The sequence below is a fragment of the Dendrobates tinctorius genome, unplaced genomic scaffold, assembly GCF_039654945.1.
Source record: "Dendrobates tinctorius isolate UK_male_01 unplaced genomic scaffold, ASM3965494v1 ptg000028l, whole genome shotgun sequence".
NCBI lineage: Eukaryota > Metazoa > Chordata > Amphibia > Anura > Dendrobatidae > Dendrobates > Dendrobates tinctorius.
In genome coordinates, this window is record NW_027361696.1 from 72,380,930 (window position 1) to 72,396,220 (window position 15,291).

At 40.3% G+C, this 15,291-nt stretch overlaps 1 protein-coding gene across 1 annotated transcript; it reads right to left on the bottom strand.

Annotated features, from left to right (window-relative positions):
• Positions 1-796: 796 nt before the first annotated feature.
• Positions 797-8,791, bottom strand: LOC141085544 (pro-adrenomedullin-like). The gene is made up of 4 exons (XM_073570988.1): positions 8,663-8,791; positions 6,097-6,184; positions 3,054-3,203; positions 797-2,944 (listed from the first exon to the last, which is right to left on the bottom strand). Exons 2-4 carry the CDS (start codon positions 6,180-6,182, stop codon positions 2,707-2,709), a joined length of 474 nt encoding a protein of 157 aa, XP_073427089.1. The 5' UTR covers positions 6,183-6,184; positions 8,663-8,791; the 3' UTR covers positions 797-2,706.
• Between the last annotated feature and the right edge of the window lie 6,500 nt (positions 8,792-15,291).

Here is a 15,291-nt window from a genome sequence, read left to right on the forward strand (position 1 = left end):
CGGCTTTCTTCCACAGCATGAGTGTGGTTTGTGCATGATTTTACTGCTCAGCTCTAGTGAAGTGAATGGGGCTGAGCTACAATATTGGACTGAGCTATGATGTGGGACTGTTTTTTTTTTTTAAGAATTTAAAAGGAGTTTCCCATTGTTAAAAAATGTTTGCTTTCATTCTTATAATTTTTTTTCTGGCCTACGATCAAGTATAATACTCAAGAAAATGGTTACCACCACTGTATATGCAATGGGTTCATACCAAAAAGTTTTAGTTATATTCTTAGCTTTTAGCTTTAAGATGCTTATGGAGTAATGGCTATAAATGATCACTCATTGAGTTTCCTATTGTATTTTCTTTTCCCTTCCCTTTCCTTCTGTATCCCATTTCCCATACCCTTTTTTCCTATGTTTGTTAAATTTGAAATACCTTAATAAAAAAAATTATTGGAAAACAATGGGTTCATGCCAAACACCCATAATTAGAGAGTATCGATTTGCAAGACCCTGATCAAGTGGCCAAGTCATTGTTCCGTAAACTGAGGTAGCCTCCTACCTCTGCGGCTCCTCTTTTGATTAGCTGGCCTGGCGTGATGTCATCATTGCCCATATTACATCACTCCAGGCCGGCTAATCAAAAGAAGAGCTGCAGATGTCGCCAGAAAGGACGCGGTTTGTCCAGTGGCCACGGAATATGGACGCGGCCACTGGACAAGGGTCCTGCAAATAGATTCGCTCATCTCGACCCATGACCCATATATATTGCACCTCCCTTGTAACACTTATGCATACATCACACAACGCCTTGGATTGCATAAACATCCTTTAATCGGTGAACATCAAACACATTATTCAGCACATAATAATAATTAGGTTTATAAAATCATCATCGATCCCAACCATTCATAACTTAGAAATATTAATTTAAAATACTTAGAAAATAAAATGTAAAAACTATAAATATCTGCAGAGTGTGGATAGATATATTTACATCTCCGATATGTTTACAATATATATTTTTTTTCCTGACCGGAATATCTCATGTAATACAGTGAAACCTACGACAAAGTGCTCTAACCGACTACATCTCCTCGTCCTCACATCACGTGAACGATGTCTTAAAGGAATTGTCTAATGCAAGGCATATGTCTGGGGGATTTATGAGTTGGCCCTGACCGCCATATTGAGATCCATAGGGTTACAGCATACATTAGGTCCTTTGGTCCAATCATTCTGACACCATCATTACTCTTTATTCAGTTAACCATTTTCGGTTAACTTAGCATACTCCATTGTGGTGCAATAACTGTAAAGAATTGGCACAAAATCGGAGAAAACGGCGGCATCCTTGTTCACAGGCTGTGTCTGGTGTTGCATTTCATGCCCACTCAAGTGAATGGAGCTAAGCTATCATACCCATGGCTAGAAAAAAAATTGCAGTGCTTTGTCTAAAAAGAAAAAGAAAGTCTTAATTCTGGACAACCTTAAGGTCAATTTCTTGTGGTATCATATATAATGATGACCTGTCACTTACCAATAATATGTCAATATTTTATCTGGGGTAAATGCTGCTGTTCTCCTGAATCCAATCCTGTTTTTCTTTTTTTCCTGCACCTCTCAGTTCCCAAGATATGGCCCCTTCTTCCTTGTATATAAATCTACCCTAGGTAGCCAAGGGGGTGTGGTCGTCATAAACTTGCCCACAGAGAAGAGTTGAGGACCACGCCTTCTTGGCTAACCGGACTAGATTTATATGCCGAGAAAAAAGGGCCATATCTCAGGAACGGAGAGGCGCAGTATCAAAAGAAAAACAACATCGGATTCAGGAGAACAGTGGCATTTACACCAGATGCAAAAGACTAAATAAATTACATATTTATGGTTTGTGATAGTTCCTCAGAAATTCCACTCAAGCCAAAGTGTCTTTGATGTTTACAGTAATTGTAGTGGACATGTATTTTTCTGGGGCTTTAAGACCTTGAAGGATATGGTTACATTTCATGCCGATACCCGTTTTGTTTTAATATCTAGTGCAAAGATAAAAATAGTCATGACTTGTGTCCTTCTTCCTAGAGGTAGAAAGAAAAAAAAAAAGAGGAAATGTTTTGTTTTGGAATCGACCTCTCTTCTCGATGTAAACATCTATCTCCTTTTGCCAAGCAATCATTTGAAAAAAAAGAAAAAAGTACACAAGTGCAAAGCAATTCCCTTCTTTCCCCACCTGCATCCTGTAGGCATGCTGAAAGCTCTCTGGTCATTGTATCATTCGCGAAAATTGCAAAGCAACGACATTGACGTCACTCTAGATACAACTTTATAATATTATTCTTGGCACACGGAGTTACACAGTAGCTTTAAAGCACATTACATTATTATTGTTGGAAAGCATGCTCCTGGGGATAGTAGTTTTTCGGTTTTCTATGCAGGGAAAGGGGTAGGAGAAGGGATAGTTTTATGAAAACTCGGATCAGTGCACAAATCTTGGTTCCGTCTAGAATAAAGCACGTGCGTCACTACATGCTGGCGTAATCTTCAGGTTCTGTGACAGGTCGCCTGCAGCCTGACCACCCAGGAGCATACATCTCCGAGCTTGGCTTTTGGATTTACTCCACAGTATGACCTAAAGATCACGAAATTCAGCTCTCTATGTCATTTTAATTACCAGTATACTTTCTTCTTTGGCTTGTGGAGTGAGCAAATAAGATGCAGATTTATCTATGTGGCTAGTAAAGTCTCGGATGAGCCAGTCAATTCCTTCTCCCGGAGCAAGGATCGGCGTCTTCTGCCATATCCTAAGGGGTCATTGGTGTCTCTGTTTGACCCCGCTTTGTAGTTGTTGTTCCCAAGTCGGTAAAGCGTGCTGGCTAAATTCTGAATCTGGCAGGTTCCTAAATGACAGCCACGATTGCTGCTGGGTGCGGCGTAGCGCTTCTCTCTAAGGTGCAACAAGGAACTTGAAAAAAAAAAAGAATATAAATTTTATTGACCATGGCCAAGGCGGCAAATAAAGACTATCCGCTAAAAGAAAAGTTAATTTGCCAACAACATTTGTCTTCCTTTACCTTAAGGCATTCTGACCAGTTGTTGCATCTTCTTTTGTGACTTCCTCAGTAGATACATCATTGTTGCTGTCTCCTACGTCTCGTTTTTGTCTCTGGTCTGAAAGGTCTTTTAGCTTTTCCAGGAATGATTCTATCGGAGGTGGCATTCGCCTACAAGAAAAAGTAACGTCATTAGTCACAATAATAATCAGAGCTTCGCTAAACTCTCTTATCTACGTCAATAAAAGCATCGGCCATACTATTAAGTGACTGTTAAAAAAATTGTTTCCCTAGATCAGTGGTTCCCAACCTTTCTGACCTTGAGAGCCACATTCAACTTAGAGAGCTGGTCGCGAGCCACTTTCAGCACTGAGAGAGGGTTGTGAGCCACATCAAGTTCCCACCCCCTCAAAGCAGTGTCAACCAAAGCCCCCCCATTACAGGTATAATGACAACCAAAGCTTTTCCACAGAAATCACTCCAAAGCAGTACACTGAGATAAAGGGGTTCCCACAATACCTCCATTCAGTATTCTCCCATCAAGGACTCCCAACACACTGTCACATCCAGCTTTGAGCACCTCCTCTAAAAGGTATTACCATCCTCCAACGTACCATAACTAAAACATCTCTAAACCCCTAAGACCAGTAAAATGCATTCAGATCTTATCTTCTGTGCAGGGCTACTCACAAAATTCACCATTTTTGAGATGTGCTCTTCATACCTGTTTGCTAAGCCTTGAGCTAATGCACCAAGCTGGCAGACAGTCGCGAGCCACAATTCATGGGACCGCGAGCCACATGTGGCTCCCGAGCTACAGGTTGGGGCCCCCTGCCCTAGATCATCCTCTTGACCAGGGGTCCCCAACCTGTGGATTGAGAGCCATATGTGGCTCTCGGGCCCATGATATGTGGCTCGCGACTGGCTGCCAGCTTGGTGCATTAGCATCAGGTCTAGCAAACAACTTTGAAGAGCAGTTTTCCAGATGGTGAATTTTGAGAGTAGCCCAGTACAGAAGAGCAGATCTTATTGTGCATATTCTGGTCTTTGGGTTTTGGAAATAATTATGGTAAGGTGGAGACCAGAGGATGGGAAGTGTCAAGAGGAGATGCTTAAAGCTGGATGAGACAGAGTGATGCGGATGCTTGATGCAAGAATACTGAATGAGGGTCATGTAGGAATCTCTGGCTCTAGGTACACTGCCTTTGTGTAAAAACTTTGGCTGTCGTTATACCAGTAATGAGGGAAATGTGTCACTATTGTGAGGTGGGTGGGAGCTGGATGTGGCTCGCGATGCTCTCTTCGACCTAAATGTGGCTCGTGACCCTCTCTCAAAGCATAATGTGGCTCTCAAGGCAGAAAGGTTGGGGGATCACTGCTCTTGACCTTCAAGATGAGTTTTTTGGGGGGCTCCTACTGTCATTTCCTACTAATTTCAGAACCATAATTGATCTTTAACCCTTACTCTGACCCATATTTATTGAGTATAAAGGATGATTAATGATCACTGGTCCGTACCAGCCAATTGTGTTGGCACACTAAAATCCAGATGCTGAAGGACCTCAAGTAATGTTTTGGGAGGTGGAACATTGATCATTTCTGAGACAAACATAATATACAAGCTATTAGCCTTAAGGTGGCCATAGACATCCCAACAGTTCCAAATGGTGCACTAAGACTCTAATCTTTATTAGGCTGTACAGACTTTTGGTTGAAGGTCACGATTTGAAACCACTTGAGAATGATCCTATGTCTATGGACACCTTTTGACTGTCAGAGTAAAGCTGGCCATAAGCATGAGATATCTGTCGGGCTGACTCCTCCATATACAAGAGTGGTCAGGTCAACCGTATCTCAAAGCGATCACCATTGAAATGCTAACTGCATGATCCTTTTCTCATCCAACATCAGCTGTCTGGGCAGAGATGGAAGACCTCCAGATAGTTGACCAAAATGAATGAGTTCAGCCAACTTTCACTTAATGTGGATGTGACCCTTAAAGCCAACTTTATCAATTTAGATGGGATTGGTGGACTATCTAATGTGTATGGAGGTGTCCCAACTCTTCTTTCCCCTGATGCCAAAGAAGGTTTGAGCATTTTAGGATTAAACAAGTCTAATCATTTCTTTCTACCTGATAAAATACATGAGTAAGAGCAATGTGGTGGAGTAATGGTTTATCAACTAACTTGTCTAAAGTGTGTGAGCATCTTTGGACCATTCATTGTCTATAGGATTGATGGACATAGCAAAGCACTATACATTTCATCCTGTAGACCATCAAAAGCACAGTAGGCATGAGTGCCCCATTCCAGCAGAGGACACTGAACCTACATTTAAGTGATCAGTGAGGATTCTGGGACCCTAATAATCATATGAGATCAGGGTCGAACTGTCCCACCAGAGAGCCGGAGAATCATCTGGTGGGTCCTGGCTTCTCCTTCAGGATAGTTCGTAGTGCAAACCTTGCAGCTGCTATGGGGCTCTTTAATGGGGGAGAAAGGTGGACCCTCAAAATCAAATCCTCTGGTAGGCTGAGTATTCTTCCATCTGACAGTGTATGAGATGCTTTTTATAGTCTAATACTTTTAAAGAGGACATTTTACCAGGTCAGAAGTGGCCCGGTTTTGGTGTTATTTTATTCCCGTTGCTCGCCTGAGTATTCCATTTTTTTGTTTGTTTAAATCCACTATATGGTTTCAGAGATACGTGCCTGTTTATTCTGCTCACATTTTTATGGCTTTTACCAGGGATGTGTGACTCACAGGATCCTCTGGGGCGTGTCTTTAGGCTGCTCTGCATAACTACCCTGTGAGCCACGCCCCCCCGTAAAGACCATAAAAATTATTGCCACATAAAAAAGCCCACGTCTCTGGAACCGTATGGCAGATTAAAGAAAATAAAAACGGAATACTCAAGGGAGTAATGGGAATCAACTTAGAGCAAAAACTGAATATTCTTGACCTGGTGACAAATCCTCCTTTAAGATCTTAGCCACCAAGGTTTGATACAGACATTCCTAATTAATAAATTAATGGGATATTAATAAAGACTTTAATCTCACCTGTCTCTGTTCCCCAACCAGTGAGCGCCACACACATTGATTGTCATCACAAGGAAAAACAAGATCAGACATCCACGAAGAGCCATGACTGCGGGAAAGAGAACAACATGATCAGTACACAATACCCACAATGTGCTCTAAATAGGCTAAATTTATACTATGTTTTTGGGCTCATTGTTTTCTAATATTTTGGCATTGGGACAGAGCAAAAATAGTAAAAGCAAGGGACATAATATAATAGAGGAAGTAGTCTGAGGCATACACAATAACACAATAACCTGGGTCACACAGAAGAGTTTAGCATCCGTCTGCTCCTTAATTTAAGCATCAAGTAATGACAAGACTCTGGGAGAGCAGCGGCAAAAAGCAATGACTAATGTAATGGAAACACTCCCTGCCTGACGGCAACTATACACCTGCATGCTTCACTGAAAAGGGAAAGTCACAAGCCCAAGAAGCGTACGCGTCTTTGGCAGAATTGCAATACCAGGTATGACCACTAGAGTAGAGTGGCGCTATTTCTGTAAACGCATAATTTCTTTTTTTTTATTCTAATCATGGACAATCCTTACTATTCCAATAGGGAGATTAGATTGTGAGCCCCCCGATATCACGACGTGACGTTATGTTGATAAATTGCAAATTAAATTCTCTCTTGATATGTCGGAAAATTGCAAATTAGGCATCTCAGAACTCGACTCCATAATTTTAGCCAGATTCCATTGATTTTATAACAACAAGCCAAAAAGATTGATTTTGGGCCAGTTGCTCCTCTCTGGTCATAGTAACATGCAGGAGCACAAAGAATTAGAGAAGCTGTGCTGCAGTCCCTGCAAACAGCACTGCACATCTCAGCTTACTAGACATTGAGTATTACATACAGTACTGGCTTCCTATGTGTCATTATGACCCTTTCCCAAATACTCATTGATAGTATTCTGGCAGGCATTAGTTGCTAATACATGTATTTGTCACCATTGCAGAGTTTTACTTCTCCCCTACAGATAATTAACATATAGCATGGCTATTTATAAGCACGGACAGCCTAAAATAAAAATTTGCTACATAAGCCATGTACTAAAGGATAGTACATAGCTAGACTTGGCTTACACTCATGCTATCCTTTTAAGATGCATTTTACTATCCAACATGGGAGCACAACTTATCACTATTGCATTAGTATTAAAAGTATTAGATGTAGCAGAGCTGAATGTGCCAGATTGCATATTGTATGAGTTACTTTGCACATATATATATCTATCTTAGTGCCTTTAGAAAACTGAAGGTTGGATCATTTTAGATACAAGAACTGGAGGTTGGATCATTTTAGTTATTGGAATTGGAGGTTGGATCATTTTAGATATCGGAATTGGAGGTTGGATCATTTTAGATATTGGAATTGGAGGTTGGATCATTTTAGATATCGGAATTGGAGGTTGGATCATTTTAGATACAAGAACTGGACGTTGGATCATTTTAGATATCGGAATTGGAGGTTGGATCATTTTAGATATTGGAATTGGAGGTTGGATCATTTTAGATATCGGAATTGGAGGTTGGATCATTTTAGGTATAAGAATTGGACGTTGGATCATTTTAGATATCGGAATTGGAGGTTGGATCATTTTAGATATTGGAATTGGAGGTTGGATCATTTTAGATATCGGAATTGGAGGTTGGATCATTTTAGGTATAAGAATTGGACATTGGATCATTTTAGATATCAAAATTGGAGGTTGGATCATTTTAAGTATAAGGACTGGAGGTTGGATCATTTTAAGTATAAGGACTGGAGGTTGGATCATTTTAGGTATAAGAATTGGACGTTGGATCATTTTAGATATCGGAATTGGAGGTTGGATCATTAATGGTGATATCTTAGGGCAAATCTTGCTACTTTTCTATATTTTAAACCTGGGATTTAAAAGTAGTAGTAGTAAGGATAAGGAACTCCTCTCTGTGCTGGGAGGATTCTATTGCCTTAGGGACAAGCAGTGCAGGCACACTGCAAGCCTTGTATTACATTGCATCAGAAAGCCCAAGTCGTTCCAATAGAATTTGCAAGTCTCTGCCCGCCATGGGGAAATTAGGCGCAGACTTACTCCCTGTGTTTTACAACTTGGCAGTGGAAACTGAACACCATGCATCTGTTTGTTGTAACCCACGGTTTAGCGTCCAGCGTAAAACTTTAATTCCTGCCTACAGATGTGAAGTGCAGATAGCGTTGGCATTAGGCAAGCTTAACTTTTACATGGGACTGCACGTAACCCTACTTCAATGTCCAAAGTTATAAGGTTATTATAATAAGGAGCAAATAAAGTATCTCCTAAGACTTAAGTAGCAATTTCATCTCTTCTACATCCAGGGAAAAGATGTGGAATGTGGAAAAGATGCAAATGGTAAATAAATAAAGAACAAATATTTACAACAACTGTTACTACATTGTATCAATTAATGTAATAAGCTGTGAGTCCAATGTGCTTGATGAAAAAAATTACAATTTTTTAGAATTCAGTTATGAATTGAATTAAAAGGGTTCAGTGGATTTTGGATGAGCGCCACTCACCTTTTTATTTCTAGCTTGGGTGTCTTGTCTTCAGAAATTCTCCTTTTTGGGTTTTCTTTCCCTGGCAGAGTGTTCAGACCAAGAAATAAGTGCTGTTCACTAAGGCTTTGTCCCCCCTGACTGCTGCTGTGCCTGTGACTCCTTTTATATGCTGCCTGACCTGCAGGGGAGGTCATGTGCAGGATGATGATGATGATGGTGATGATGATGAGGATGACGTCACGCAGGGAGGCAAAAAACAGCAGTGTTCGACAATTAAGGAAACAGAATTCCTGTCAAGTTCATTTATCTCATCTCCGACAAGGCAGATGTTCAGCTTCTGAAAAATTATAAATCTTTGTAATTATTATTATTTTTTTTCCTATTATTTTCATCATCACTTTAGAATTAGAGGAATTGGTAAAATAAAAAAAGCTAAATCATAAAATGTAAGAAATATATATATATCTTAATTATTGCTATGTTTTATCTTTCTTCCTTATTTAAAGGAGAATGAATCCTGTCTGAAAACCTTAAAAATCTAAATGGATTATGCAAGTTACATTCTGATCAGAGTTTGATCATATTATGATCACAGCGTGATCCGATTCTCTCGGATGAGGGGAAAGTGGAGAAAAAAATATTCTCCATCTTCTCCATTCTGTCAGTTGGTGGAAATCGGAACGCACTCCGATGTCATCCGAGTGCAGTCCGATGGTTTCCACGCACTCACTGACTTGCATAGCCAAGTGCGATCAGAATACTAGATGCAAATCGTGCCTGGTCGTTATCAGAACAAAATCGGACATGTGAACAGCTTCATAGAACAACGGTCTGATGATTTGTCAGATCGCACCCGGACCAAAAATATGACCATGTGCACAAGTCCTAAGGGCACAGTGCCGTATTTTTGGTCTGAGTTCGATCTAACAAAACATCAGATCATTATTATTCTATGGGACTGTGCAGGTATCCAATTTTTTCGAAAGTCCGCTGAAAAAAAACGCTGTGCACCTAAATTTGATCTGATATTTGGATCGCACTCGGCCATGCAAATCAATATGTCTGCAGAAACCATCGAACTGCACTTGGTTGACATCTGAGTGCAGTCCGATTTCCACAGACTGACAGAATGGAGGAGATGGAGAATTTTTTTTTCTCCATCTTCTCCTCCTCCAAGAGAATATTATCACACTATGATCACACTCTGATCAGTGTGTGATTAGCATATTCGACCCAATTTTTTTTCTGATGAGAAAACACCCCTTTATCTGCTTTTAACTTAAGATTGTCTAATGTAGGTAGATTTTATTTTCTAAAATGAAGTAGATTTTATTTTCTACAAACAGCACCACTCTTGCTCCTCACTTAAGATTGTAGAAATTAAAATCTACCTAAATTACACACACAGCACCACCCTTGCCCAGTGGCAGAGTTTGGTATTGCAGCTCAACTCCAAGTGAATAGGAATGGTGCTGTTTTTAAAAAACAAAATCTTCTCTAAAGAGGTGAGAAACATCAGAACACCCCCCACCACCAGCCGGGGCTGGCTGACCACGCAAAAACTGAATAGACAAAACCAAATCAAATGTGAACATTAGCAGAGAAAACTTAGCTTGAGAAGACAGGAACTAAGCTGCAAACCAAGACCTCAGGAGGCAGGAAAAAATCACCAGCATGGGAATAGGGAGTCGGCTGTCTTAAATCCAGTCTGAGACTCCAGATGTCCAATCCTCATCCTCATTACCAGGTGGCAGGTCTCTGTTAATTAGATCAGCTTCATTACCTCCTGCCACCACCAGAGGGAGCCCGGAAAGAGAATTCACAACTCCTCTGTCAGCACAAACAGTTCCCTCACCAGAAACCAGAGGCAGACCAGAAAATGAGTTCACAACAGTTTGCCAGGTGAATATCAGATTTACGGCACAAAACTTGAAGGTTACACATCAGAGTTGAGGCAAAGAGCTTTGTGGTTACCAGCAGTAATAGTCTTGCAGTGTAACTTACCTCAGGTGGTTTCTTCGTAGACTGGCGCTGTTACTCTCTCGGGTCAACTGCTGAACCGGAGAGCACAGCCCCAAACTGATGGTGGCAATGGAGGCAAGTTCTCTAGCATCATGAGATGCTTCCATGTAGAGGAGAAACTTGGATCTCCTAATGCAAAATCTATAAAAGTGCCCCCCCTCTGGTTTCCAGCACCATGTGTAATTACAGCTTCTGCATGCCACATATTAACTGCACCTAAATCCATTTTCTGAGTGGATTAGGCTTTAATAATACCGATTCTTTCTAGTTAACACTAGAGATGACTTGTAATAAATGAACGGGTATTCTTTTTAAATCCCTTAGTAAGAATTAATGCTGCCCAACCACAATGAATTAATTCTTCATTATGTATAGGATAATGGTTATCGAGGATATTCCTAATGCAGAAGTGGAACATTTGACTAAAAGTAATTTAGTGCTCTAATCTACAGCAGGGGTCATGGCATGTTATCTTATACTGAACATTTTCCAGTAGAAAGCGATGAAGTCACTGCTCCCAGCTTAGTACCAGATTCTTGGGATTCTTTAAAGTTGCACAATTGACACGTCTATCACGACTTATCCCATGTAAATGATCCATATTGGTAACCCGTTTATTTTATCACCTAATAAAATATACTATTAATTTTTAATGCGGAGGTCATCATTTTCACTAGTGGTCTCACTTGCAGTACCTTTTTTCACCACTGCTAAAGGACCTTTTTACTCATAGACTTCCATGTAACAGCGCCCTCATATTCAACCTATTGTTTCGCGACTGAAATATGACGTAATTTGACGTCCATCTTTTAAAGAGCCCACCTTTTTAGCAGTTTATTAGGAAAAGAGGTACTACCATATGTAATATAACGCTACCATAGATTTAGCAAAATGGATCTGAGTAATTAGGGTTTGCTGGAATTGATGCTCCCGGGGACTGCAGAATTATCCAGCCCCATTCATTAGAAATACATTCATTAGAAGGGGAGAATTTCTTCATATATATGGCATCTGATGGAGTCTGCCATGAAATATGACAGTAAAAGAGTTGCATATGCCTTCTATAATCGGAGGCATATGGAAGTGCACAAAAGGACTAATATTCTTCTATGGTAGCCATATTACATCTCTGCACAAATGGTAGCTGACATATGTGTTCTGGCATAGTTTGGGCACTAAGGGGTTAATTCATTCAGTCTGTCATTTTATACTCTAGTCTTAAAAGGAATTTGTCAGCAGATTTTGCTCTGTAATCTGACAGCAGAATGATGTAGGGACAGAGACCCTGATTCCTGCAATGTATCAATTAGTTCACTGCGTGTAGCAGTTGTGACACAATCACAGTTTTCTTTGCTGCGAATGCTGAGCTGTGTATAACCCCGCCCACATCCCTGATTGGCTGCTTTCTGTGTTTACCATTAGGGTGTGGTAGGACCAGGAGGCACAAGACACCTATTCCTATAGTGATAATAATCTCCTGCTAATTTAAAACTGAATTTATTGAAACAGAAACACACAGCCCAGTAAGTAACACACCACTGGAATCAGGCTCTCATCATGCTGCTGTCAGATTGCATAGCCAAGACCTGCTGACAGATTCCCTTTAATGAAGTGCTCTCTGGATTAAGAGATGCACGTCACTTGACGAATTTGGCTCATCTTGTGAGTTGTATGCTCCTCTGTTGCACCTAGTCAGGAATGCAACACGAAAATGTGATATTATGCTCAATCACAAATTGATATAACAATGATCTGGGTAGATTGTTAGATATATAAGATGCCGGCTCTGTCTGTACTTAGTGATTCCAGTATATAGTGCCAAGTACTGCTCATATAAGAGGGTGGCGGCCCACCGGAGGATTCCCCTGTTCTCCTGGTAGCCAGTCCAAGCCTGGATCATGGATGGCTGCTGAGTGGTTCTAAAATTGATTGATAATTATACCAAGACATCAGAGCGTCCGGAAAAAAAAAGCATAAAAGTAAAACCTGCAGTTCTATCCAAGCAGAAATGGACTTTAAAAGTCTCGCTTGAATGTTTCTTTAATAAAGTCATTAATGCCCAAAGTAGCCTATACGTAACTGATATGCGACAGCCGCATACGCAGGTATTTATCAGGGAATTGTTCTATAAAGCACACAGCAAACATCCTGCAAGTCATTGACCAGTGAACTGGATCGGTGTGGGATCGCTTAATCTGTTTGTTATAGGACAATTAGCTCTAAGAGAAGCCATAAAATAATAAAAGATCGGAAAATGTATGGAAACCTGGCTCATTTGTATCCATGGAAGATGTATTCACCGGAGCAGATGGAAAGATGAAGCAGATCATTGTGCGTTTATGGTCGACTCAACCACGTATTGTATTTTACGGGATTTCTATTCTATTTGTGCTATGGACAAAGATAAGTTTTTTTTTTTTAAATAACCTACTGCTCCATTTATGTCCTACAACGTAACGGTGAGTCTCGGCACGATGCAGCTTGGTATTTAGTATTTAAAGAAAAATACTTGCATATCTGAGCTCGGAATTCATGTTTATGGAGCTTTTGGCTCAGTGATCTCTAAGGGGTATGGGCGCCAGAAACAGGATATCCACTCGTTTAATATTGACAACTCATCCTTATTGGTTGTCCATGTATGTAGATAATTTATTTTTTTTTACTTACTCCCTTACTCACTGCCGGAGCCCCATCTTTCCTGACACGTCAGGTGTTTTGAACAGTTGACATGTGCCCAGAACAGCCGCGAGTGGAACTGCGATCCACCCACGGCTGTTAACCCATTAAATGCAGCTGTCAAACACTGACAAACATGCCCTTCCGGCAATCGTGCTGGAAATCCACCCATCTGTGACCCCGTCATGTGATCGCGGATCACTGATGGGTTGGCATGACAACCAGAGGGCTCCTGGAGACCTCTATGGTTGTCACTGCCGGCTTGCTATGAGCGCCACCCAGTGGTCGGCGCTCATAGCAAGTGAATAATTCAGCTACATACAGGTGAACTGATCATCGCCTGTATGTAACAGAGCCGGTCGGGTTATGGCAGCTTCTAGTCTCCCATGGAGACTATTGAAGCAAATGAAAAGCTAAAAAATTTTTTTAAAAAAATATAAAAAAATAAAAAAAAATATAAAAGTTCAAATCACCCCCTTTCTCCCCATTCAAACTAAAACAATAAAAAACACACATACACATATTTGGTATTGCCGCATTCAGAATCACCTGATCTATCAATAAAAAAAAGGATTAACCCGATCGCTAAACAGTGTAGTGAAAAAAAAAAGTCAAAACGCCAGAATTACGTTTTTTAGGTCACCGCAACATTGCAATAACGGGCGATCGAAAGATCGTAACTGCACCAAAATGGTATCAATAAAAACATCAGCTCAGCACGCAAATAAATAAGCCCTGACCCAACTCAAGATCACAAAAAATGGAGACGCTACGGGTCTCAGAATATGCCGCAATTTATTTTTTTTTTAACATTGTTTGGAATTTTGTTTTCACCACGTAGATAAAAAAGAACCTAGACATGTTTGGTGTCCATGAACTCGTAATGATCTGGAGAATCATACTGGCAGGTCAGTTTTAGCATTTAGTGAATCCAGTAAAAAAATAAAACAAAAAAGTGTGGGATTGCACTTTTTTTTTTGCAGTTTCACCGCACTTGGAATTTTTGTCCCTTTTTCTAGTACACGACTTGGTAAAACAAATGGTGTCGTTCAAAAGTACAACTCGTCCCCCAAAAAACAAGCCCACACATGGCCATTTTGACCAAAAAATAAAAAAATTATGGCTCTGGGAAGAAGGGGAGCAATAATACCTCTGGTCGTTAATGGGTAAAAGAAACCTATTTGCAATCAGTATTTTTAGCCCCAAATACATGCATTTAAGCAAAAAGAAAAAAGTCACCCAAGATGGACAATTCCTTTTAGGTCATGCAAAATGAGCATCCGACACCCATCACCCCCACAATCAGCTGTTATTACCTGAATATGAACAGAGCTGCAGTTCTTGGCAGTGGCCAGTAAGCAGTGTATGGAGCTGTGCTGGTCCGCCCCTTTATACTGGTAACATCCGGCCATTTCCCCCGCTAACCGTAGGAGTGATGGGTGTCAGATCACCACCGATCTGATGTTGATGACCTATACTAAGGATAGTTGATGAATATCAAACTAATGGAAAACCGTTTTAAGAGCAGAGAAGATGTAGATTTCCAATGGATCACATTATTAAACTGTTGCAGGACTGAAGAATAATCTTTTTATAGAAAAAAAAAAAGAAACCTTGTTTTGCCAGGATTGACCTACAATTTTAATATTGACATTGCTGCTATAATAACTGGTAAAAGAGACCAGTAAAAATTTCCTTTCCTTCCGTCTGAGTTAAAAAAAAAAAATAATTAAGCAATTTTCCAGCTAGAACAGTTCCAATGCCAGTAATGCAATACTTCATAAAAACCTGAACGGAAGCTTGTAAACTTTTAATTAAAAGAGCTGAGTTACATATGTCTAACCAATGTGCAAATGTTGGGAATTGTAGTGAGAAATAAAGCTAAACCTTCACAAAAATCTGTGAAGGAAATCTAATTGCTCATCAATACAATAATATTTAAACATTTC